The following is a 25,760-nucleotide window of genomic DNA, read 5'->3' as shown; positions in this document are numbered from 1 at the left end:
GGATGAAATGCCACTTAAGTATCATTATAAGTCAACGATTTGCAATATACAAGTCATGATTACAGTTATCTACAGATGATAAACCGGTTATTTTTATTTCTATTCCTATATTGTTTGGAATTTTTTTTTTTTGTATTTTTAATCGAGCGTGTCGCAGCCGCCGTAACGAATGTAATTAAATTCAAAATGCTTAGAGACTAACAACAATTTGAATCAAGTTGAATTTGAATTGAAACCAAATCAATTCAAATTGAATTGCTTGGAGCTGCAGCTGCAGGAAAGAGCGTATTCACTGCTCGAGTAAATTGCGATACTCGGCCAGCAGCTGCTCCTCCTGCAGCAGCGGCAAATCCAAATAATCCTGATCATTGCCCGACAAATCCGCATGAAGACGCTTGTACGCCTGATAGGCATCTATCTCGGCCTTGGCCTTCTGCAGCACGGTATCTATTAAGGAGGCGGGCGGTACTCTGGGAAGTCGATGCCATGCCATCAGTGCCAGTTGTGGCCAGTTTTGTAACCCGCTCAACGGTTTGCAGCAACCTCCTCACTCTGTATGGCCTTCAGCAGGAAATCCGTTGCCTGCGTCAAATTGTTGCGTGTCGACTCCAAGGCAGCACGTGCTGCGGGCCCAGGAATCAAGAAGCAGTGCAGCCAACTGCACATTGTCAGCACTCGGCAGCGGGTAAAGTGGCCCCAGCTCAGGGAGCCTGTTTGCAGCAACTCCACCTGCAGAAAATAAAAGATATTTGAACAAGAAACACAGAGTCGGGGTTTTATATCATTGCAGAGTAGGGTATCCGGTAGAATGAGTAAGATGTTTTAAAGAAAACAAAGTTGTACATACTAAACGTACACTTTGGAGTGATCGTTTCTATGAAAGCTTTATGATATAGTGGACCGATTCAAATCAAATTTGATCTTTATTTACAAGACAGCATTAAATGCACAATCTGTTAGATTAGTTGAGATATCTCAAAGAACATCAAAGTTTTCCATACTACACCTACACTTTGGAGTGATCGTTTCTATGAAAGCTATATGATCTTTATTAACAAGACAACATTAAATGCACAATCTGTTAGATTAGTTGAGATATCTCAACGAATAAGAAAGCTCTGCATACTAAACCTAAATTTCGATAGATCGTTTCTATGGCAGCCATAAGATATAATAAGATTCGCCTGTTTCCGGCATATGCACTGCCTGCAAAAAAGAAAGACGTGTGCCAAGTTTCATAGAGAAACCTTCAAAAGTAAGAGACTAATTTGTAAAGATACAGTCGGACTGATAGACATGGCTATATCGATTAAATTCGTCGTCCTGATCAACAAAATATATACTTAAAGGCTTTTGTCACATCCCTTTTAATGAGTTACGCATTTGGGTACAAAACTTTTATATTCTCTGCAAGAATATAATGAAAATGCATCTGACGAAAATCAAATTTTGACTCACCGCACGTGGCACATCGTTTTCGGTGCGCTTCAAGGCCTCCGCAGCGAGGCGACGATCGAATCCCATTTCGGTGAGGTGCAAACACTGCGGGATTCACCCAGTCGCTATCTTTGGTTGCCTGCTTGGCATAGCGGCGATGCATTGCTCGCTCCGCCTTTGATTGAGTCCTGGCATCGGACAGCTGCTGTTTCCGCTGTTGGATGAACTGCACCGCACGCTCCACGTTGCCGGAGCTGGAGCGCAACGCCAGACGGGCATCGCTTACATCGAATCCCATTTCGACCAGCAACAGCAGCTGTTCGTCGTTCACCTTCAGCTCGTTGAGTACGGCGGCCGCAGCCTCGAATCTCTCATAGGCAGCATCCGACGATTCTGGTGAAAGAGCACAACACCTTGGAGCAACTGCAGCCGCATGATCAACGCACGCTCCGGACAACCGCGTCCCTTCAGCGCATACAGACGCGAATAATTCTCCCCGTAGCTGCGACGAAAGCTCCGCTCACAAATGTTGAGGCGACGATCTGCATCCGGCAACTGAGAGACATTTCAAGCAGAGATAACACCACACAATGTCCAGATTGATCAGCGCATAGTTATCCACCGACTCGAGAAACTTGGAATTACAGGTATTGAATTGCTCATCCGCCTCCAACAAGAGCAGCGCCTCCTCGTAATCCTCCCGATGCATCGCCGATCGCGCCTTCTCACAGTAACCCATGCCCGTCAAGAGTGCTCGATTCTCGTTGGGCGGCAGGAAGACGGGATTGCCATCCTGATCCTCCATCTGCAAGGGAAGAAAAGAGCATTGGAAATTTAAATAAAATGTTCAAGTTCCTTTGCTCCAAGAACAGCTACATCTCAGAGAGATTACTGGCTAGAGATACCAAACTTGGTATTTAGATTCAACAATATCCTAAGATCAAGTTTGTTTTAAAATTTTGTCATTTTAAAAACAAAAAGTAATTACAAGGACACTTTCAATTCTAGAGTCTGGAGTCTTTGCACATATGATATGTTTACTAGAGTGCATCGTTTTTTTTTTTTTTTTTTTTTACAAAAAATCGTTACCCAATATTGTAATCTAACGCCAATCCAAAGATTCTTTCACCAAGAAAACATAGGTCTAAAGTTAGTTTCTAGTCCCCACTTTTTAAGTTGAAAAATTGTCTGATTTTAGTTCTTGCATGGACGAAAATTATGTTTTTTGGACAACTGATCCTTTGATTCTATGAAATTTTGATAGTGCTGGTCCTGACAAGAGTTTTAAAATATGCTAATAATAACTTGCACAAAATTTCAGAAAAATACATTTCTAACTCAAAAGCCTGGACTTGAATTAATTTTAGAACTATGGTTTCTTGGTGAAAACAGCTTAGAATTAATGGTAGATTACGAATTTGGTTACCATTTTACAACTTTTAGGCCCTTACATATCGATGCACCCTAATTTATACTATTTGACAAACTGAACAGACCCGTGTAGTTTTAGGTAAAGGCTCTAATTTACATAATAGGCATTTACATATGTACATTAATGCGCAGTTAATGCTATTGAGGCGTCTTTACGCATTAAGCTGAATCATGTTTCTAATGACAAAGAGTTTTCTCCTTCTTTCTTTTTCGCTATCGCTCCATCTCTTTCTCTCTTTCTTTTGCACTGCAATGCATTTGAAATTCATTTGTCCTACAGAGAATTGACTTGTACAAGTGTGATTCCCCGATTCTGCAATCTACGCACCTCCATGAGTTGATTCTGTGAGGCAACGACAGCCTCGACATCTTCCTTGATCTTGTTGATGCGATCGTGGAGTGCTCCATTGTGATTGTCGCCCTGTCCGATGATGACGATGAGCTGCTGATTGTTCTTGAGCTGCTGCGATGCCAACGTGGCATTGGGGAGACAATGCGTCCGGCGGAGATGCACTTGACGTGGTTGGCATCGCTCAGTTGGAGCTGGCGGCAATCGCCGCTTGCAGCGAGGAGCCGAGTTCATTCAGGTCGCACTTGATGTCCAAAATGTTGGTTGTTCCATTGCGATTGTCAATGCGACGCACCTTGAACGTGGCCAGACCCGTCCATTGAATTCGCGACGTGCCGCCAGTTTGCGCAGTGCATTGTCCTGCAACTCGACGATGACGCACTTGCAACGTGAGGCATCGATGCCCAGTCACTAAACTCATCTGCCAGCAGCTGTTGAAATGGAAATCGTGAAACTCAATTTCTGGACGAGATTCGATTGCATTTACTCACTTCTATGGAGGCCTCAATGCTGCCAAGGTCTTCGGAATAATAGGGCTCCCATAGCTTAATAGCCTGCGATTGCAGAAGCGCACGCACCTGATTAAATAAGTTATCAATATGCGACATGGAATTGTGTTTCAAGAATCTGATGAAATCGGACAATGACAATGCGTTTTCCTTGTGATTGCAATCGATTGAATTGTGGTTGGTTGCCACGTCACAAAGAGTTTTGCCTATATATTCAATATATACAGCTATTTGTAATATCTTTTACGGAGAAACTGTTGCTTTTGGTTGCACGTTCTCTTGAAATTACTGCGTGTTTTGTTTTGGTTCTTCTGCGATAGCAGCGCTTATCGATATTTGCTGTGTATCGAATCGAGTTTTAAAATCAAACCATAGGTATATTTTTTTGTGTCGCAAACTGACGAAGGTGACACAGTAAGTGTTTTTTTAGGTATTCCTTTTCTTAGAAGCGTATTTTAAAGTTTCTGAATTTAGCCTTAATTCAAATAAAACTATTCTTAAAACATTTAATTTGTTTTACTAATATTTTGGAGTGATAGTTGCGCTTATCGATATATCGGTTGGCATGGCAAGTGCTTCAGTGTCAGTCATCAAAAGCAACGGTTTGAAGTTTAAATAAAAATTAAATTGATTACGGTTTTTCAATATCTATTTAGGGGTTTGATGACTATACAACCGATATTACAAAATCAAAGTCTGGCAACGTCAAAATAAACGGCAAGTTTTTTCTGCTAGATGGCAACGAACGATTTTGATGCAAATAAATGGAATTCAAAGCAACAAACAAAATTCAATTAAAACAAACTGTAGTTAAACATTGTGTAAATTTTAAATGTGTGCTTGATTTGCTGGAATAAAGTGAATAATTATGAATTGTATATGTGTGTGAGTACGTGTGCGTGTGAAGTGACGTAGAAAACATGAACTAAAATAAACTTGCTATGAACCGGCACTGAAAGCCGTTAAATTTTGTGGCGATTGCAAGTGCAACGTTCCACTTGACCGCCCGCCGTCGTCATCCCTCCAAGCATTGAGTTTATGTCCCTGTGACGCAGGCAGCGCTGCCTCAGCTGTCACCTGACGCCCTTAACGGTGGTTGTGACTGCATAGCCGCCAGCGGTGTTCGAAACTTATTTACCAAAACCATAGTCGTGCTGGCAACATCAACAACAAATAATAATAACAATAACAAAACAACAAAAGAACAAAAAAAAAAAGGAAAAACAAAATGCACAAATAAATACGTGAAAATTATTAGATTGAAGCAATAGCGGATATCTGTTGCTTTGTTGTAGCTGTAATTATAACTGTTACCAAAAACCGATGCGCAAAAAAAATTGGGTGTTAAAAAATCGAAATCGAAAACGAAACGAAATGAAAACAAAACAAAGGCCAACTGCTGCTGCAGTAGCGCTGCCAGCGTCGCATAAGAGCAGCGCTGCGACAGCGACGGCAAGACAGCGCAGCAAGAGGAAGATTAATAAGATTGCGGCAGCGACAGCCACAAACGCAACGCGAGAGAGAGAAAGCATGAGGCGGCGAGAAAAGAACGAGAAGCGCAGGCGCAGCTGAAGGCGAAGTCGACGCCAACGCCGACGCAAACGCAGACCGCGATGCCAGCGTCACGCGCGCGAATAAAGACAGTGCGAATGTCAAGAAAGAGGGACGGCAACAAACGGTAAAGCAAGCAAAGCTGGCACAACAACAACAACCCAACAACGAAAGCGAAAGCAACAACAACAACTACAACAACAACAAAAAAAAGTAGCTCGGGTTCAAATGATGAGGAGATCGCAGCTGCGTCTGCAGTTGGAGCACTTGGCGCAGCTGTCGGAGCAGGACTTTGAAAGGGAATCGCAAGTGGATGGCAGGAGGGCATCGAGGGAAGGTGCAGGCGCAGGTGCGCATGGATCTTAATAGCTTCAATAGCACACTCGCTGGGTAACTCTTCCTCTCTCTCTCACCTTCGTTATCCTTGATCGTTATCGTTATCGTTCTTTTCAGGTAAACTGCTGCGCAAGGCATCGACATCGGCCTCTGCTTCCGCCACTGCCTCTGCCGCGAGGCGGGATCATTGCCTCCTGCTTCTCCCCATGACGCTGGCGCTGCACACGCCGTCGCCGAGTTTCTCTACGTCCAGAATTGTCATTACACCTTGTCCGTCTTCTGCAGTGAGATGCCACATCGCCACACGTTGCCGGACTTTGAGAGTCGCACGGATTTCCGATTTAACCAGGAGGAACTGCAGCAGGTGATCAATGCAATTTGGGCGAGCAGAGTGAACCCAATTGCAATTCAGACAGACAGTTGTGAGTCACACGCTTTCCAGTTGCTTAGGAGGAACTGCAGCAGGTGATCAATGCAATTCTGGGCGAGCAGAGTGAACTCAATTGCAATTCAGACAGACGGTTGTGCGTGTCTGAACAACAAGTGTCCCTGCTGCTGGGCTTCTTCAAGGTGCTGGTGGATCCAACGCTGGGCAGGATCATGGATGCCACCACCAATACCAATGCCAACACCACCACCACAGTAACCACGCATCGCACGGAGTCGACACAAACTCAGCCAGCGGCTTGTCTACAAAGCCGACCGGATGTGGACACCAGCAAAGTTGTTTCAGGCGGAGAGCTCATTGTCGCCGCCGATGGACGCACTGTGTTCATTGGACCACGCGTCTCTCAATCCATCAATGGCGTGGAACACCAACTGGGACAACTGATGCACCACATGCGGCATCTCTGCAAATCCTGCGCTCCCGTCGAGATCATCTCGCAATCGGCATTCGAGCAACTGCTCCAACAGGAGCTTCTCGAGCGGCAGCGTCTTCTGAGCGCCGGACAAACGGTGGAGCCGGGAAAAACCGCCTTGCAGCTGCCGGAGGAAAGCCAACAGGAGAAGCAAGTGGTGCAGCAGCAGCAGCAGCAGGTGGAGAATACCGTGCAATCACCAGCTGGTCCTATCCAGCTGCCAACGGAGTCGGCGTCGGTGCCAAAGTTGCCGCATCTGCATGCGGAGCAGGTGGCCAGTCTGGCAATGGTGCAACAGGCGCTGACGCAGTTGCAGCAGCAGATGCACCAGCCGCAGAATTGCATGTATGTTACGCTGGAGAGGATGGAGGCGTTGGTGGGTGAACTGGCCGGCTGCATACAAACGCTGAGCAATGTCCTCAATCTGGCGATGGAGCAGGGTATGCTGTGGGCAGACACAAGGGATTCAAACTGGGCTATCGAGGGTTTCTCCCATGGACACTTTATGGGCATACAGGAGGGCATGCAGTCCATGGAGCAGGAGCTCAAACAGAAGCAGGAGGAGAAGGAACGCGAGGCAGGAGCAACAAAAGCAGGAGAAGGAGAAAGATAAGAGAAGGAGCAGCAACAGCAGGAGCAGCAGCAGCGTCGCAAGCTGAAGAACTCCTCCAGTCAAACAGCAATGCCTCCCAGCGTCCTCCAATCACCTGGAGAACCGTTGGCTGTCAAACCCGCACACCCGTCAGCGGCACAGGACGACCAGCATGGGCGTCAATTCCAGGCTTGGAGGAATGCCGCCAGTCAGACCACAGCTGGACAGGATCCGGCTCAAGCCGCAGCTATGAGCAATGGATTTATGAGATGCTACACAGCAAAAGCGGTCAGATCTTCCTGGAGTGTGGAGCTCTCGCTGAACAAGGCGCTGGAGCTGCAGAAGAAGCGTCTGGACGAGGCTCTTCGATGTCAAGCTGCGTCATCATGCGGAGCTGCTGCGTCTTAGCAATAGACAGAGTTCCTGGCGCGTGAGTACATAAAATTCTAATCTAATCTTAATCCCTGGATAAATCCTGACCCGTCTATCCGTTTATCCCTTGTAGACCTTGTGCCGCCATGTGGAACGCGACTCACAGTCCATGGAGGCACGTGATCTGGTGCACAAGATCTTTCGCCTGCTGGAACACTATGAGGCACATCATCAGCTGCTCGCCGAGAAGATTCAGCAAACGGAGCAGGCTGCTCAGCACGCGGCGCACATTGAGCCGGTGTGGAAGGATGCAGGCGGAGCCACAGTCGGTTGCAATGTCACCCCCGCCTGCTGCGTCTCCGAGTCACCACCCAGCCACAGATGCAGCAGTCACAGCTTCAGCGACCACACAACTCCTATGCCAAGTCGTCCTTCGGGTCCCTTATCAGCTGCTGCTCCTTCTGCGACTCTTGTTCCAGGTTATCCTCCATGTCACCTTCCGGGAGCTGGTGCTGCTCCTGCTACAGGTCAACTTCAGGGCACAGCTCCGTCGGATGTTACTGGTCATCTTTCGACTTTGCTCCCAGTCAATTTCAAGGTTCTGTTCCAACTACAGCTCCTCCTACGGCTCCAGTTCCAGATCATCTGGCAGTTTCTTTTCCGACTCCTGTTCCCGGTCATTTAGAGGGTAATTTGCCGGGCTCTCTTCCAGCTCGGTTTCAGCTCACTTAGAGGGTAACCTGCAGCGTCGACTTGCGGAACCTTTTCCAGCTCCAGTTTCGGTTCCAGTCATGGATACTCTTGCAGCTCATCTTCCGGCTGCTGTTGCTACTCCTGCAGTGGGCATGCCCACATTGTTTTATTCCTGCTGCCGCTGGCCGCAGCAACTGCTCCTTCAGTTGATTCCCGGGCAGACCGCTCATGCTGAATGCAGCGACCAATACACAACTGCCGCCGAACCTTATCCTGGCAGATGCACGACCTCAACCCGCTCCCAGCTTTAACGAAGCGTTGCTCAGTGCCAAGTAAGCTCAATTCGAAACCAAATCTTCTCCAGCAATCGTTACTAATCGAGGATTTCCCCATTAGGAATCGCATGCTGCAGCTGGAGCAGAAAGCGATCTGCTGGAGCAGAGCTTTCTCGGCTATTTGGGCGTGCGCGTGCCCAGAAACAGAAGCTCAACATCAGCGCACAGGGCATCAGCATCAACAGTTCCAACGCACGCTGGACAGCTATCGGGAGTGGCAGAGACATTGCCTCCAGTTCCGGTTCCGGTTCCAGTTCCAGCTGCCGTTACAGTTCCAGCTCCAGTTGTCTCCCATCTACAGTGGCTCGAGTTGGAGCCGGAAAGCTATCAGTTCACAAATGCATACGCTGTGGCAAGACACAAGTTGCTCTCAGGTTGCATGCCACAACGCAGCCTGTGGCAAGTGCCGCGACGATGATTAGCAACACCAACAAGCTGCTGGTAGACCAGGTGCAGGATGAGACTCAGGAGCTGCTGAGTCGCGTGGAGGCGACACTGGCGCGGGTTTCAAAGCCAGCGAGCTTGCAACTACTGGCGGCCGAGTCGCAGCTGCAACTAGATCCCTTGAGCAGCGGCACACACACCTCGCTGGAGAGGATGTGCACGCCTCCAGCGAGTCGCAAGTTGCAGCGTTCCATGGCCAAGATGCAGTTGCTCTTTGGCAATCAGGCGGAGGAACAAGCGACAACCGGACTGAAGGCCAAGCGTCCTTGGAGTGCGCCCATAAATAAAATGAATTCTAGCTTTTTGCCTCCAGGTCGACCACACACTGCGCCCAGCAGCTTAACGGATGCAGTGGCTCCAGCTCCAAATCTGCTTGGGCTGCTGGACGCCCTGAGCGATGTGGGCGACTCTACGAGCAGTCTGACGAGCAGCCTGAGTAACCATCACAATCCTCTCCAGCTGGTGAGCAAATCATCCTCTGGCACAGGATCACATGCCACCTCCAGTCCGGCATTGTCCAGCCAAGAGTTTTGGAAGCGCATGAATATGTGAGAAGGATTCTGCGATCATTTTGCTGAACAGGATCACCGCAAATGGATGATGAACTGCGTCCTGCGATCCTGTCCAGCAAATTGATTGGACAACTCTTGACCAACTTCAGTTGCATTTCGGACCCGTGATGTCCCGTGATGTCCCCGTCCCGTTCCGTCTAGCCAATAAAGATTGATTAAACCCTCAAGTTACATTCATACATATTTTTTATTTGTTTAATTGAAATACAGTAGTACAGTAAAGCCTCCCTATAGCTAACTAGCCGCGCCGGAAAATTCCGAAATATATTTCGCTCAAAGGAAATTCTAATACATATACACGTATATGCATAAAGTACATCTATGTCAACATCTAGAGAATGTGTCGGATCGTTATAGTGAAGTATCGACTGTAGCTCCAGATCTTGGCTCACAGGCCACAAGAATTAACATCTATAATATCCACACTCAATATTTGGTATAATATTAAATCTAAATCTTTTGGATTTCGTATGTTTTACTATAATATAGTTTTATAGGTCCTATATGATAGAAATGTTAGGTTAGTTCGATTTTCATCAAAACTTTGTATAGAAAAACTCTGTGATTGACATTCAACGCACAGTCCAAGCCACAAAGAGCTGGATTTCTGAAATTTAAAACTAGTTTTCACTTATGAGAGAGAACTTAGACAAGACTTTAAAATTACACCCTCAAGTGGGGTTAAATGGGCGGAAAACTGTTGTCTTCGGCTTTTCTGTTGTTCACCCGTTCGGTTTTTCACAGATTTCACACTATTTTTTCTGTTCCGGTTATCAAGTTATAATGAAATATGTATGAAATTTTGATAAATGACACCCTTAAGAGGAAATAAATATTAGGAAAATTTTTGTATTTAACTTTTCTGTTGTTTATCCGATCGATCCCAAACTCACATATACATTTTCTGTATCACAATTGATTCGACAAATATTTCATTGTTTGCGATTTCACATATTTAACCCCCTTGGTGGAAAGTGGGTGGGTTTAAGGATGTACGGATCAGTGATGTTCAACCAAAGTATTAAAAGTCTGTCCGATCGACCTCACAAATAAGTGTGAAAAGCTGTACATAAAATTAATTGATCGTTAATTGCTCCACCAGTTTTTAAAATCCATCGCAACAGGCGATAAACCAGCAAATACCCAAATATACATACATATATGGTTATTCAGATATATTATATAGCATTTATACGTAACTTCCATTTAAAATTAATTGAAACCTCAATATATGGAGGTACACTTAATGAATCCTCTTAGGTAAATTCGTAAATTCGACACTGAATTATACAGATATCTATATATGGACGTCTATAACATATTCGATAATGCTTAAAACACACATATACATATATTATCCTTACAAATGTGACTTACTTAGAACTCAGTATTCCAAACGTCGAAAAATTAGGGCGAAAGTTATCGATATCATAAATATCTTATTTAACATTTAAATCTAAAAAGTTCAGTTTATGTTAAATTGAAATTGAAACCTCAATATAAGAGGATGCACTTATTAAGTGTCCTTAGGTAAATTCGTAATTCGACACTGAATTATATTAATATTTATAATGGACATTTATAAAGTATTCGATTATACACATGTGATATGTGTAGAAATCAGAAATAGTTATCGAAAAACGGTACCGAATGCTAAGAAGAAAAGCACGGGTGTTTCATACGAAATGTAAATATATGATCGATATATATTTTTATCGATAACAGCAATATTGATATTTATATTGGACATTTATGTATATAGTATTCGATAATACTCATGTACTTATTTCTATAAATGTGACTAATGTAGAAATCAGAAATAGTTATGGAAAAACGGTTGCGAATGTTTAGTGAAAAAGACAGGTGCTTCATATGAAATAGAAATGTATGATCGATATATATTGTTATCGAAAACACCTATTATTACAGCTGAAAGTCAGATAAACCGTGGGATGAAATTTGAAGAAGTGTAAGTATAACTAAATAGATGGATTTTGAATATTTAGATGTACTCGCAGAGATGAATGTGCTTAAATATCGATATATTATCGATAAATTATCAACTACAGACTACGACTGTGATTATTTCAAAGTTTGTGGTATTATCTGACCAGAGATTTGGACTACTCTCAATATCAACATTAACACTTCAAACTGCAGTTCCATTGATGACATCATAGGGCTCCCGATATTGAGATTGAGATTGGGAATGGGGTTGCAGTTGGGACTGGGATTGGGATTGCGATTGGGGTTGGATCAGAGGCTGTGGTATGAAGAGACTCGCGTGGGAACGTCGCCTTTCTCGCTCGAGCTCATCCAGATCGAAGGCATCGTTGACGGCTAAGCTCGCTCGACGCTGGACATCATCAAAGGCGTAGGACCTCTGGAACTTGGGAGGTAGGGCAGAGGCAGCGGCAGCGGCAGAGGCAGATGCGGAGGAAGAAGGTGCAACGCTGCTGGAAACAGGAACGTAGAGCGGCTGTGGATGAAAACAGCTCTGTCCATGGCCATATTGAGGGGAGGAGGGTATCGCGGCGGGCCACTGCACTCCCGACTGTGACGGACCCTGTGATGGCAGCTCCTCGTTGCAAGCACGTTGCTGGGGAAGCGGCAGAGGCAACGTCAATGTGGACAGATAGCGATTCTGTTGTTGGAGCTGCTGTTGATGCTGTTGCATCAACTGCGTAAAACGCTGCTGACTCGCGCTGTAGTTGCTCTGCATTGAGCCCAGACTATCCTGACTGCCCGCCGGTTGTCGCAGAAAGCAGCGCGGTAGTGTCCGGCTTTGTCCGTGCTCCGATGCCAGACGCTGTTGCGACGCCCATGGCCAGATCTCCGTTTGTGGCGTGTGCAGCGACAGATTCGAGTTCAACCTGCGCATCGGCATCGGCATCGGCATTGGCATTGGCATCGGCATTAGCGGGGGGAAATGCGGATCTACACACATCGAGCTGCGTCGTGGTAGGCCAAGTTGTGCAGCATCTGTAAATAGGGTGAATGGAAGAATGCTCAACTTGTTGATACCCTGTAATCGGCTTTGAACTGTTAGTCGAAAGCTAACAAACATTCTTCGTTCAATGGTGGTGGAAACACTGCTGCTATCAACTGTATTTGAAATTGATCGACCAGCGCATACCCTGTAATCACTTAAAAAGTTACTTAATATGCATTTGCTTGCCCAAAAAAGTTATTTACATCCAGCAATATATTTGAGAAAAAATGTACTCGACTGGTAGTTACCCTGTTTCTCCTCTACCCAATGGTTCAGTAAAGTGTAAAAAACAGTGTCATTTGAGAAAAACAGTGTATATAAAAACAGTGTACATTTGAGAAAAAAATGGGCTTACTCGACCGGTAGTTACCCTGTTTCTCCTCTTCCCAATGGTTCAGTAAAGTGTAAAAACAGTGTCATTTGAGAAAAACAGTGTATATAAAAACAGTGTATATTTTAGAAAAAAATGGGCTTACTCGACTGGCAGTTACCCTGTTTCTCCTCTACCCAATGGCTTGGTAAAGTGTAAAAACAGTGTCTGCCAATGTGATTGTAACTAATAGATATTCTGTAGCTGTGTCTAACATATCTGAATCCTCATTCTAACTCTAAGAATGTGACTCCCACTTCTTTACTTTCAAAGGTGTTTGAGAATGCAAGTAAATACCCTGTAAACATATGTATGTAGAGCATCTGCTGCCTATTTTTAACGCTACCCATTTAAGATTTCGATCTACAGTTGCTGTCAGACTTACCGCCCACAATATAGAGATGATCTCCGTCCAAAGTAACGCCAGGAGTCGAACGAAACTGTCGAAATCCATTATCATCGCCGTCCTCATCATCATCGTTGTTATTGTTGCTGCTGTTATTGTTGTTACTGTTGTTGTTGTTACTGTTGTTGTTGTTAATGTTGTTGTTGCGGTTTTGGCTTCGCTCACGACCTTCCTCGAGTGCGACGTATTTGTTGGGACAACGACATCTGGGCCGGAGGCGTTCCATCGGAATCCTCACTTGGAATGTAATAGATGTTCTTTGGTTTTGCCCGCATTCCTGCACGCTTGCAAAACTCATTGAAGAGCTCGTCTTTAGTTTTGCGTAGACCACGCTTCAGTCCACAGAGTCTTGCCTCGGTGTGATCATCATCCTCATCTCGTGGCATTTGCTGGGTATTTGTGGCCATGTTGCGTCGCTGCTTCCTCTGCATTTGAGCTGAGGAAGGAACTGAGTTATAGATGTCCGTTGTGGTTGAAACGGACCGTGTCAGAGGAAACTCCTGCGGCAAATCGGCAAACGTGGCTGGTGGATCGGGCAACGGCAATGTGGCATGAAGTGGCGGTGGTGCCGGTGGTGCAGCCAGCGCGGGTTCCATGCACAGCTCATTTAACGACTTGGCCAAGCTGCGCGAATGCAAATTACACTTGGACACAGCTGGTTTCTCAAAGAAGAATCTACAATGGACATTTAAATAAACAATGAAAATATCCATGTCTTGATTTATCAGTCATTTATTAAGTACATGGCTGAAAACCTTTAACATTTTGCAGTTGGTTTGACGCGAAGCAACTATTTCGGTAGGAGGTTCTACTTCGGTTTTATCCTTTCGGCTCTGATATCACTGAAAATCGGTCCAGTTTTACCCAAGCTATGAGAGTTTAAAGTTGGTTAGACCTTTGACTTAGCAACTTAACAAGACAAAATATTCGTCAAATTTGACATGATTCTTTATAAAATAATTAAACGTCTCAGAATCAAATTTAAAGTATTGAAAGATGGAAATTTGAAATTTTCCTTTGCATTAAATTCAAAAACAAAAATTTAAATTTTTTAACATTAATTTAATTTGATTGCAGAATAAATTAAATATCCAAACCATGATCAAAATGACATTCCGCTTAAAAATCGGTTGAGTTTTTACAAACTTATGCAAGTTTGAAGTTACTCGAATCTTTGACTTAGCAACATTACAAGTCAAAATTTTTGTCCGATTTACCAGGATTTTTTACAAAGAATGTTTCATACTAATTACGCTATAGTGAGTTGATTAAAAGTGATAACTTGAGATTTGAAATTTTCATTTTCAAAATCTACACCCATATAAACCATGATCAAAATGACATTCCGCTTCAAAATCGGTTTTGTTTTTACAAAGTTATGAAAGTTTGAAGTTAGTTAAATCTTTGACTTGGCAAATTTACAAGACAAGATTTTAGTCCAATTTATCATAATTTTTTACGAAAAAAAATGAAACGCGTCAGAATTAAATTTAAAGTGTTGTTTTATACGAATTTCGCTATAAGGAGTCAAGCACTTTTGACCGAACATATCTTTGTGGCTGAGTACAAATGAAATGCAAATCGAAAGAGATTGGAACCCGATATTAGGTGATGGCTCTTTACCTGTTATATCTTCAAACGAAGTCTCAAAAACTAATTTCCTCTATCTCTGTAGCTTACCAAAATGTACGAGGCCTTAATAGTAAGCTATCAGCCTATTTCTAAACAGTCATTCCTTTGATTTTGACATCATCTGTTTTACTGAGACCTGGCTCAAAACTGCCGCTTCAGATTTTTCTTCTAAATATAATATATATAGGTGCGATCGTATTACTCGAATTGAAGGTGGAGTACTGTTGACTGTTGACTCCAATCTCGCCTCAGAACCGATTCCAACCACTTTTAATACGAACATTGAGTTCATTTGTTAGAAAGTATCTTAATTTTCTATTTTTTTAACATGTTCTGACATTCCACCCCCTTACACTTTCAGTTGTATGGGATGACTTCTCTATAGGTTATTTGCTTAGTGATTTTAGATACCCCCAGAATATTTATATTTATATTTGAATTACACAGTAATAATTTAATTTATTTGTTAATTTAAATGTATAGTTAAGTGTCGGCTGCTTAAAGCTTGACAATTATTAAATAAATAAGGAGTTGATTAGAAATGAAAACTTGGAGCAATGTGACCACAAATACTGTGACAAAAAATTCAAGTGGCACAAAATATGTGTCACTTTCAATGTGTGAGCACCAGTGTCATTCCGTGCCTCATATTTTTGGTGCCAAAAGGTTGGCACGGATTTGACAGAAAATAGTTTGACAGCTGTTTTAGTGGAACCAGCTCAAATTAACTCTTTTTTTTTATGAACATTTTTTAATTGCCAATGATAATTTGATCCGCAAGAAAAAAGAGATGCTAGCGAAATTATGTGAATCGCTCAGATATGTATGCCCCTATGTAAACCCAGCATAAGAATGAATTCATTGATTAATAATTTATGTAAAATTTTTTAAGGCACATATACATATATGTGGGAGGACTTACCGGCGCTCCAAATCATTTGGCAGATAGAGATTCAAATTGGATCCACCTCTGTTGGCATTGGGATGCTTGCGACAGGCGAAACCTCCAGGCAATGTCTGTGTCTGAAAGGGAGCATTGAGTCCGGCATCGTGCACCTGATGCAATCGAGCATTGCTCGCCCGCAACGCCAATTGTTGATGCAATTGCGGTTGCTGTTGATTAAGACGTTGCTGTTGTTGTTGTTGCTGTTGTTGTTGTTGTTGCTGTGTCATTGCTTGAGAGAGCGACCTCGGATGCAGAGGTTGCAACTGTGCCTGGTTGCTTATAACGCTTGTAAGAATGGCTGAGAGCATTCTCAGCCTGATCTTCTTGATCTTGGCATGAATGTTGGTCACACTGAAGCAGGGCAGGCGCTGTAGAGGAAGAGTGAGCAGAAGTAAGAGAAAAGAGAGAAACAGAATTAGTGAAATAAGAAAGGGAAGAAGGGCAGAAAGTGAAAGTAAAAGAAAAGTCAAAGTCAAAAGCATGCCACATCAAAGAGAAAGCTGAAATTGCAGTAAATTACGACTTCAATGAAAGCATAACTGAGTCGCTGATAACAAATGCTGTTAGGGACTCTGTAGGAAATCAGTTACTAACAGTTACTTGGAACTGTTTTGAAATGTGTCGATTTGTCGAGCAACAAGAAATATGCAACTTCAAATTGCATTCAGTTCGCCTGAAGCTCCTTCACTTTGTACGTTTTTCCTTTGAGGTTGAAAACCAAATGAATCAGCTGGAATGGATGCCTCTTTAGGTAAATATTTCCTGGAAGTGTTTCTTTGAGCAGATTGTAAGTGCGAGTGGCAATAACATTCTATTTACTCTAAAAAAAGAAGTCGTAACAACTGCATCTGGGGAATATGTAGCACTGAATTTATTTCATTTGGAATTTTATCATTTCGTTAATGAACGGATGTGGACACGAAAGAACATTTTATCGTCCTTTTTTTCCGAATCCGCAATTTTAATTGTGCTTAATTATTATGGCGGTTGTGGTCACACTTACCCTTCATCGCCTCCAACATACTTACACTGTGGTAACTGAATTCCTGCAGATGAATGTAGAGAAAGATGTTAAGCACTCCAACAAACTCTGTTGCGATGAAACCAAACACAAACAGGAAGAAACTCTGACCGTAGGTCACCTTGAAAAGCGCAGGCTGAAGTGTAGAACGAGATCGGAGTTTGGAACCGATCTCAGCTTTGAGTATCGATATATAGGCAATCAATCCGATGAGCATAACTAGACCAGAACAGTAGCATTAGCATTAGGATTAGGATTAGGATTAGCATTAGCATTAGCATTAGCATTAGCATTAGCATTAGCATTAGCATTAGCATTAGCATTAGCATTAGCATTGGCATTAGCATTAGCATTAGCATTAGCATTAGCATTAGCATTAGCATTAGCATTAGCATTAGCATTAGCATTAGCAGCAGCATTAGCATTAGCATTAGCATTAAGCATTGAGCATTAGCATTAGCAGCATTAGCATTAGCATTAGATTAGCATTAGCATAGCATTAGCATTAGCATATTGCTAGCATTAGCATTAGCATTAGCATTAGCATTAGCTTTTAGCACAGCATGAAGCATTAGCGATTAGTATATATTTAGCTTTGCATTAGCATTAGCATTAGTAATGTATTTGTTGCAGTTGCATTGAAATAAGTGGTACTATTAACTAGCATCAGCATTAGTTTAAGCATTAGCATTATCATTTAAAATTAGTATTAGTAACTCTCTAGTAATGTTATTGCATCATAATAAATATTTGTATCGCCAATATGAATATCCGCATCAATGCATTTGCATTTAGTATTAGCATTTAGTTGTAGCACAACTGTCGTTTTATTTAGCACTAGCATCAGCATTAGCTGGGTTTCTTATTATCATCATTAGCATTAGCATTATGCAATTATTAATTATGCAACTTACCACTAACGATAAACAGAATTCCAGCACTGAAATAGAATATACTATTCCGATGCGAGCACGTGGGTATCAAAAGATAATGAAACTGATGAGCAGAAAGATGCCCGCAGCCAGAAATATGGGGCAGGATTGGGTTACCGTATCTGCAATTGGTCAAAGGCAATAAACAGTTAGCAGGGGCATGTTGCTTGTTGGTGGACTTGTGGGCGTTTCGACAGCCGGAGAAGAAGACGGGGGGGGAAGAGAAGAGGACAGAAAAGTAACACAAATGTGAAAGTATGGCGGTTGTGTGGTTTTCCCTCGGCTCTAGCTCAGGACCAGAATTAAAAGCAAAAACAGAAAAGCTATAAATAAATAAAAAACGAATAAATATATAACAAAAATATTGGAAAATACCAAACAATGCAATGAAGGAGAAACAGCAGCACTTTGCTGTCTAATAGTTTTATACCCATTTTATTTAATATAAAAAATTGACACCAGCGGCGTTTTATATATTTTTTCCCCCCCATATTTTTTCTGTCATTCGCTGCAGAAAATTAATGAAATATTTCGAAATCGAGGAAAAACTTAATCAAATTGCAATGTCAAAGAGAATCAATCGCAATTGAAATCAAAAACAAATATAATAAGGAATTAAGCAAGTCCAAAAAAAAAAATAACAATATAAAGGGAGAACAATAGAAAATACATACGCAATGCGAATATTCATATAGTCACTTTCACATTCACATTTCCATTCACTTGCACACATTTATACATTAAATAAGTTGGTAGTGGAGAAACTTACTACTGATGTGAAAAGCCCCTTTTAAAGACTTTCCTAATCCAATTAGTAAATTTCCCAAGAGAAATAAGTAATTTGTATTGAATTTCAAATTTGCAGACATGAATTCTATGAACTTTCTTAATCCAGATTGCATTTAATTATTTTGAAATGCTTCACAATTGTATATACATATAGTTAAGTCTATTGAAATCTGAAGCATGCTTTAATGAGCATGTCCTTGAAATTTCATTCACGATTGCACTTCCTACTTGCATGTGTCGTTGAAATGGTGAAAACAAGCTATAGAAATACGTTTATCTGTTATCATGGTCAAGTACGCAGCGATTGACTTCTTGTGAAACTTAATTCTCAATGTGGGTACAAATAATCTCCTTCCTCTCAACAACTCTCCTCTGTCCACCTTTCCTCAGTGCTTCTTTTCTGATGAAATTGAGAAACAGAAAAAATGTCAAGTTTCGCAAAAGCATTTTAAATGAGAAACAGTTCTTGTTTTAAACCCACCCAATTTATAAGTCGCATTCATGTGTCGCAATTACGTATCAGATCTTTACTACGTAATACTCTTAGGTTCATATGGAATATAAAATTTATAGAAATTCTATTTATGATAAATATGAGTTCGTTAATTACTTATGAGGATTACAGAGGTGTGTAGCAGCAAAGTAGCTAGTGTGGAAGCTCTCTTTCTCGAAATATTTTCTTACTTACAGGGTATAGCAGACGTTGAGTCATGCGGATCCGGTTGATAGCCTCAAGGAAAGTAATCAATTTTCATGCAGTTGTATGTGTCAATGTCCAGGCCTGAAAAAAAAAACAATTCAATTATTGTGTATACAAAAAATGGTTACTCATTTAAAAGTGGACAAGTGAAACCAACTAGCAATTATCCTCTACAATTAAAAGCAGTAACTAAATATCGGTGATATTAAAGAAACTTTTCGACGTCAGATGTCGGTTTTATCGAAATAAATTAATGTTGAGATAAACAGTATAACTACTTAGCAGTTACCCTGTAACAACATCAAATGTGCATAAGTTAGCAAAATTGCAATTATTTAAAATATCATTAGACGAGTTAAACTAGAGAAATGTGCTGGACTACAAGTAACCCTGAAACAAAAAAAAAATTTTTAAATCACTGCGTTCAGGCGGGATATAGACAAGATATTTTTAAAGGAACCTTTTCGTAGTTTTAGACAAAATCAAAATTCGTTTTAGATTAAAAACTATTATTAATTTAAATTTTTATTATAAAACTAAAAGTACAAATTATTTGTCAATTTTTATTATAGAAATTATTATAAAACAGAACAAAATTTTAATTATTTTAAATATCATTAGACGAGTTAAACTAGAGAAGTGTGCTGGACTACAAGTAACCTTGACACAAAAAAAAAGATCCCAAATCACTGCGATCAGACAGGATATAGACAAGATATATTTTTAAAGTTTCAGATAGAATCAAAATTCGTAGTTTTCAGTCTATTTTTTGTTTTGTTTCAATTGAATATAGCCTTCTTTCCACATTCGGTAATTACAGGGTATTGGTGAGCAAGCTATTGCCTGCTCTGTCAGTTGTGTCATGCAAATAAATCAACTCCAACATCGTCATCACCAGCATAGTCGAGTTTGATTCTCTGTCAGGTCCAAACTTAATTGGCGGCTGTTGCTTCATTTTATTTGTTTACTTGATGGGCTGACTGACTGACTGACTGATGGGATGATTGGTCAACTAGCAAACTTGGGATGATTGACAATGTTTGGTGCTTGCACATTTAGTTGCCATAGACATGCCTCATTAAATCACACGGACCACACGACGTATGCGCAATGTCATTGACACTCTGACATTTGTCTTCATTTAAACTCACCTGGCATCGTTGTACACAATATCCAGAGACTGGACTTGGTATATTTGGTTATATAGGCGCCATCGTCCAAGCATTGAAGTTGGCTGTACCATTATAGTTGGCATTGGGCAACTTTCCTCGATGTAAAAATTGGGGACCGGCCAATGCAGCGATAACAATTGCCACTGAAATGCTGCAAAGGACCAGTGTATGTTTTTTTTTTTTAATTCATTTTTTTTACTTCTTTTTGTTAAATAACTCTAAGAACTTAACATAATAATACAAATAACGTTGGGTAACGCTGGAGTGGAGGAGGCTATCCTGCGGAACTGATGTTAATCACTGCGTCGCAGGGACAAAGACTACTTCTACTCCGTCTGTTTCGCTCTCTCGACTTTGCGTAGCTCCTGCATGATGGTAGCCGCAAAGTTACAGGCTTCCTCCCAGACTTCGAAGCGTTCTATCATCAGCTCCACCAAGTTCTCGGGGTTATCTCTGTTCCAGCCAACAGAACAGTCGTGTCCTCAAACGTGCAGCTATCGCGCATGCAGCACTTCTGGCAAATCTGGCCAAAACTGCCTGAAGCATCCATGTCCACTCAGAAGCTGCGTCAGATAAAGTTGACCCTTCCGTGTTTTCGCTTGGTCCATCGCCTGATGTTGGGTATGAGGCGGTGCGTCCAGCGGCTCTTGGACGATGCGTCCCAACGCGCCTGCCAGGTTGACAAGGTCGCATCCCTTGCCTCCAAGCGTGAACTCCTTCTCGTCTGTCCAGCTAATACTTCAGCATCTACGGATTTTTCCTCGGCGGCCAGCAAGTCGATCGGTACCATGCCAGAAATGACCAGGGCCGCATCGTCTGACACAGTTCTGAATGCACTGCATACACGCAATGCACAGAGCCGGTATGTCGCTTTTATACCTCTGGCATAGCTCTTCACCTTCATAGCGTCTGCCCAAATCGGCGCAGCATACATCGTGATGGAGCGAACGACGCTCATTAACAGCATCCGTCTCTCTTGCTTGGGTCCCTGGTATTGAGCATAATCCTGGCCAGTGCGCGACTCAGTGTGCTACTTTTTCCTGCACGGATGCTAGGTGTTCCCGGAAGCTTAAGCGGGTGTCAATCATAACTCCCAGGTACCGGATGGCTCTTTTCGATATGACAACGCTGTCTCCAATTCTGATGCGAGCCGTCTCCACCCTCTTTCGGCTGCTGACGAGCACGGCCTCTGTCTTATGGGTGGCAAGTTCCAGGCCTGACCGGAGCCACTGCATCACCAGTGCAATTGCCGCACTACAGATGACTTCTGCCTCTCCAGGTACTTGGCACGACCACAAGTGCAACGTCATCCGCGTACCCGATTATTTGACAGCCAGCTGGGAGTGGCAGCCGAAGAATTCCATCATACATAGCGTTCCACAACAGGGGCCCTAACACTGATCCTTGAGGCACTCCTGCTGTGACGCTATGTGACACAGTACCGACCGTAGTTGAGTATCGCAGTTGTCTGCTACCGAAGTAGTTCATCACCAGGGTATAGAGGTACGGTGGGACGCCAAAGGATCTTAGCGCGTCCAGAATGCTTCTCCAGTCCGCCGTGTTGAATGCATTCTTGACATCCAGGGTAGCAATCAGGCAATATTGCTTGGATCCGCCTCTCCATCTGGTGCCTTCCTTTGCTTTAGCAATCTCCGTCACCTTCCGGATGGCGTCAATAGTTGAGAATGACCTCCTGAAGCCGTATTGATGGGGATAGCCCTCCGCTGCTACTGATTGCTATCTCAAGTCTCGAGCAGATAAGTCGCTCTAGCAGCTTCCCCATTGCATCGATCAGGCAGATCGGTCTGTACGATGACGCTTCCCCTGTCGGCTTGCCGGGCTTCGGAATCAGCACCAACTTCTGGATTTTCCATCTATCCGGAAGATGCCTTCGCGTAGACATTGCGTATACACCTTCGCAAACAAGTCTGGTCGCAGCGAGATGGCAAGCCTCACGGCGCGGTTCGGTACGGCGTCTGGACCAGGGCTTTTCCAGGCTTCATTCTCCGGGCGGCTGCGAGAACTTCTTCAGCGGTTACAGCCTCAACCTCAAAAGGTGCCACTGGGTCGACGCTACTGTGCTCAAGACTGTTCTCTCGAAACGGGAAGAGTTTCTCTACAATCGCTCTAAGTTGTGCGGGGTCGCTCGGAGATTCTTGTCTATTGGCGTAAATTCGTTTGACGACCATCTTGTACGCCTTACCCCAGGGTCGTGTTCCGCCGAGTCACACAGTTTGAAACACTCTCTCTTGCTTATACGAATTGCATTATTTAAAGCCCTCTAGCTTCTCTAAATCGCAATTGAAGTGATTGCCAGTTTACGTCGTTCCTTCTTCTCGCGCTGGTATTGTCGTCTCAATGAAGGCATCTCCTGCGTGCTTCGGCAATCTCGTCATTCCACCAGTAGGCTGGCCTGTGATGCCTCTTATATGGCCTACTTTTCACCATACTGGCGTCACATGCATGTATGAGGAGCTGTGACAGCTGCTCTGACATATGTTCTGCTGTGCCGGAAAAAGCAACATTGCTCATCATGCCAGCAAAGGTATGACAGTTGAGTGTGTCCTCCTTGTATGACAAGTCCCTCGGCGCTGGACTCCTGTCTCGCCTACTCGACACTCCAATGGAAAACAAGATCGCTTCGTGGTCACTCGCTGTGTAATGATCTCCAATTCGCCAGTTTGATGTGGAAAACAGGCAACTGCTGACAAAGGTAAGGTCGATGATTGACCCTGCTCCGGCGCGGCTGAAGGTGTGTCTACAACCATGATTTAATAGGGCTAAATCAAGAGTCGCGAATGCTTCGAGTAGACATCGTCCTCTAGCATTAGTGAGGTACTCCCCACTCTAAGGCCCACGCGTTAAAGTCTCCCGCAATGATGACCGGGCTGTGGTTCTGGGCATCAATCGCAATCTCGTCAACACATAGCTGAAATCCTCAAAGCTGAGACTCGGGGGGAGGTAGCAGCTATAAATCCAATGCTCACCAAGCCTTGCTCTAACAAAGTGAGTTGCTCTCGAAACCGATTCGAGCTGCAGGGCAGGCTCACCACTCTTCCAGATTGCCGCCTTTCCTGAAGTGCTCCATATCCAATTTCCACCGGGGTTACATCTATAAGGCTCGCTGATGAGAGCCACATCTACGTCTAGTTCGTGCACGGTCTGCGTGAGAAGATCCTGGGCTGCCTCACAATGATTGAGATTCAGCTGCAGGAATCTAGTCATGACTGGTGTGCACTTTTCCTCCTTTGTCTGCTGCAGCAGGGCATCGCTGGCTTCCGGCTATGTGGCTTGAGTGCATACCATTTGCAGCGCAGAGAAAACACTTTGCCTGGTTCGTGCACTCACGCGCCTTATGTCCACAGTCGCCACATTTAAGACACCAGCCACTTCTATCGGTTGGTGACTGACACCTAGCTGCAATATGGCCAATCTCAAGACAGCGGTAACACCTAGTTGGCACGTTTCGTGACACTATCCTGCACACTGACCACGCAATCTTGACTTTCCCAACCTGAAGAACTTTTCAGCTGCAGCTTGAGGCAAGCTCATGATCGCGCTCTGGGTTCCACCGAAACCTGGGCGTAGCCTTTTTATGGACTTGGCGCCAAGATCGACATCAAGCTGGGACTTGAACGCAGATATGAGGTCATCTACCGAGGTCATCTCGTCTAGGTGTCTCACCTCAATCGACACTTCCTGTGTAAGAGCACGTGTCTCTAGGTTGCCTCCAAGTGCTTGTCCAATGTCATCTCTGAGCTGACCCAAGTTTTCAGACGATGAACTTTTCAGCTCCAGGAGCAAGTCGCCTTTTGCAGTTCGCCTCACTTTTTGAACACACTCGCCAACGGATTGCAGCTTCTCGTTCTGGCTCCGTGTGACCATTTTCAGGATATCGCTATACGATGTGTCTCCTTTAGCCTCAATTAGAATAGCGTCTGGGCGGTTTAATCTGCCGCTTATTCTTGGGCTGCTGCACCGATTTAGCACGCTTGCTATTTGGCTGACGACTTTGTACCACTGTCCAGTTCTCCGCTTGCTGAGTTGCTGCGTTGTGCGAGACCGTTGTTGTCGTCTCCTTCGGTAAATGCGCCTGACGCCTAGCTTTTTTCGAAGGCGTTTTTCGTGGCTCTGACAGAGAATCTGGATCTTTTAGGTGTGTCTGCACTATCCAGTACTTCGAAATTCTTTCCCACAGGTGCTCTATACCGCTGCGCTAGTGATGGCGTAGTTTGCACTTCGGCCGTAACAAGGGATGGCGGGTACTGGCTTGTTAGCAGCTGTAGAGCTCAATGACTTTCGCCAGCTCCTCTTTCATCAACGTGTTTATGTGGCGTTGGCCACCAAGAGCGCTGAGAGACCATAGAGTCCAGTTCCCATTGACATTAATGTTCTCTGGAACTCGTGCTCTTTCAGTTTCCACATCCTCATGTATGGGTGACTGCGTCAGCGGAGCTTGCTGCTTCTGGTGGGCTTCTGGAGTACGCTGCACCAACGGACGTCGTTGAAACGCTTGCGCCGAGTCCTCCATTATGCGACAGAAAATTCTACAGAAAAGATCTACAGAATCTCTAGGCAATCCCTCGGTGGCCAAAGATTTCTCTCGGCTTTTAACCGGTGGGGGTTATACCGCCCCGATTCGGTATCCAGGGCCCCTTGCTATGAGCACCGCCTGGGCGGAAGGGGTTGGAATCTGGCCGGTTCCGTGACCTTATCTCTTTTTTTTGCGCTAGAGATTAGTAGATCTAATACAGTATAATCTTCCCCACGGTTATGAATTTTAAAATCGTATTAATCAGTGCAATTTTAAAATTGGCGCGCTCCTTATAACCGTTTGGACGATCCTGAGCGGTCTGGCAACACCAATTGGAGTCGCAGGTGTCCGGCAACTACGCTCGAGGAGTGTTGCCGTTTCTGCGATCACTAGCAGTCTGGCAGCCCCAAGGAGAGCAGCGGGGTCCGGCAACTCCAACTCTGCGATCAGCTGACCAGCCGTAGCAGAAGCAAACAAACAAACTTTAAAGTTTTGTTTTGCAATTACCAACACAATTGCTGTTGGGAAGGCGCCAAAAATGCGATCGCCCCTCCTCCTACGTGTGCTGCAAACAATTATAGCCACCGAAGCCTGGTGAGACGTCGGCGGGATCAAACTACAACCACAGTGAGTACCTGTGCCACAACGACACTCCACTGAGCAGATTCCTGGTTGCTTACAGGTGTGGCGCGCGGATTCCAGTTCACAAACGATGCGACGAGGGAAAACACAACCGCACTTGACAAAAGGAAAACTGTGTGTCTATAAGTGTATGTGGATGTAGA

The 25,760-nt window shown here is 43.8% G+C and overlaps 1 protein-coding gene, 1 long non-coding RNA gene and 1 pseudogene across 2 annotated transcripts in view; 1 reads left to right on the top strand and 2 right to left on the bottom strand.

Moving 5' to 3' along the window:
* Positions 1 to 1,813: 1,813 nt before the first annotated feature.
* Positions 1,814 to 3,466, bottom strand: LOC117791029 (NEDD8 ultimate buster 1-like). The gene is made up of 2 exons (XM_034630660.1): positions 3,197 to 3,466; positions 1,814 to 2,242 (listed from the first exon to the last, which is right to left on the bottom strand). The coding sequence occupies exons 1-2, from the start codon at positions 3,449 to 3,451 to the stop codon at positions 1,958 to 1,960; spliced, it is 540 nt and encodes a 179-aa protein (XP_034486551.1). The 5' UTR covers positions 3,452 to 3,466; the 3' UTR covers positions 1,814 to 1,957.
* Positions 3,467 to 11,735: 8,269 nt separating this feature from the next.
* LOC117794028 lies at positions 11,736 to 17,065 on the bottom strand (annotated as a pseudogene).
* A 7,780-nt stretch (positions 17,066 to 24,845) lies between these two features.
* LOC117793713 overlaps positions 24,846 to 25,760 on the top strand; it is a 7,223-nt gene continuing 6,308 nt past the window's right edge. Inside the window, exon 1 of the long non-coding RNA XR_004618302.1 lies at positions 24,846 to 24,856. This is a non-coding gene — a long non-coding RNA (uncharacterized LOC117793713). The remainder of the gene's footprint in view (positions 24,857 to 25,760) is intronic.

The sequence above is a fragment of the Drosophila innubila genome, chromosome X (genome assembly GCF_004354385.1).
Source record: "Drosophila innubila isolate TH190305 chromosome X, UK_Dinn_1.0, whole genome shotgun sequence".
NCBI classification, from domain to species: Eukaryota; Metazoa; Arthropoda; class Insecta; order Diptera; family Drosophilidae; genus Drosophila; species Drosophila innubila.
This window is presented reverse-complemented; position numbering and strand designations above follow the sequence as displayed.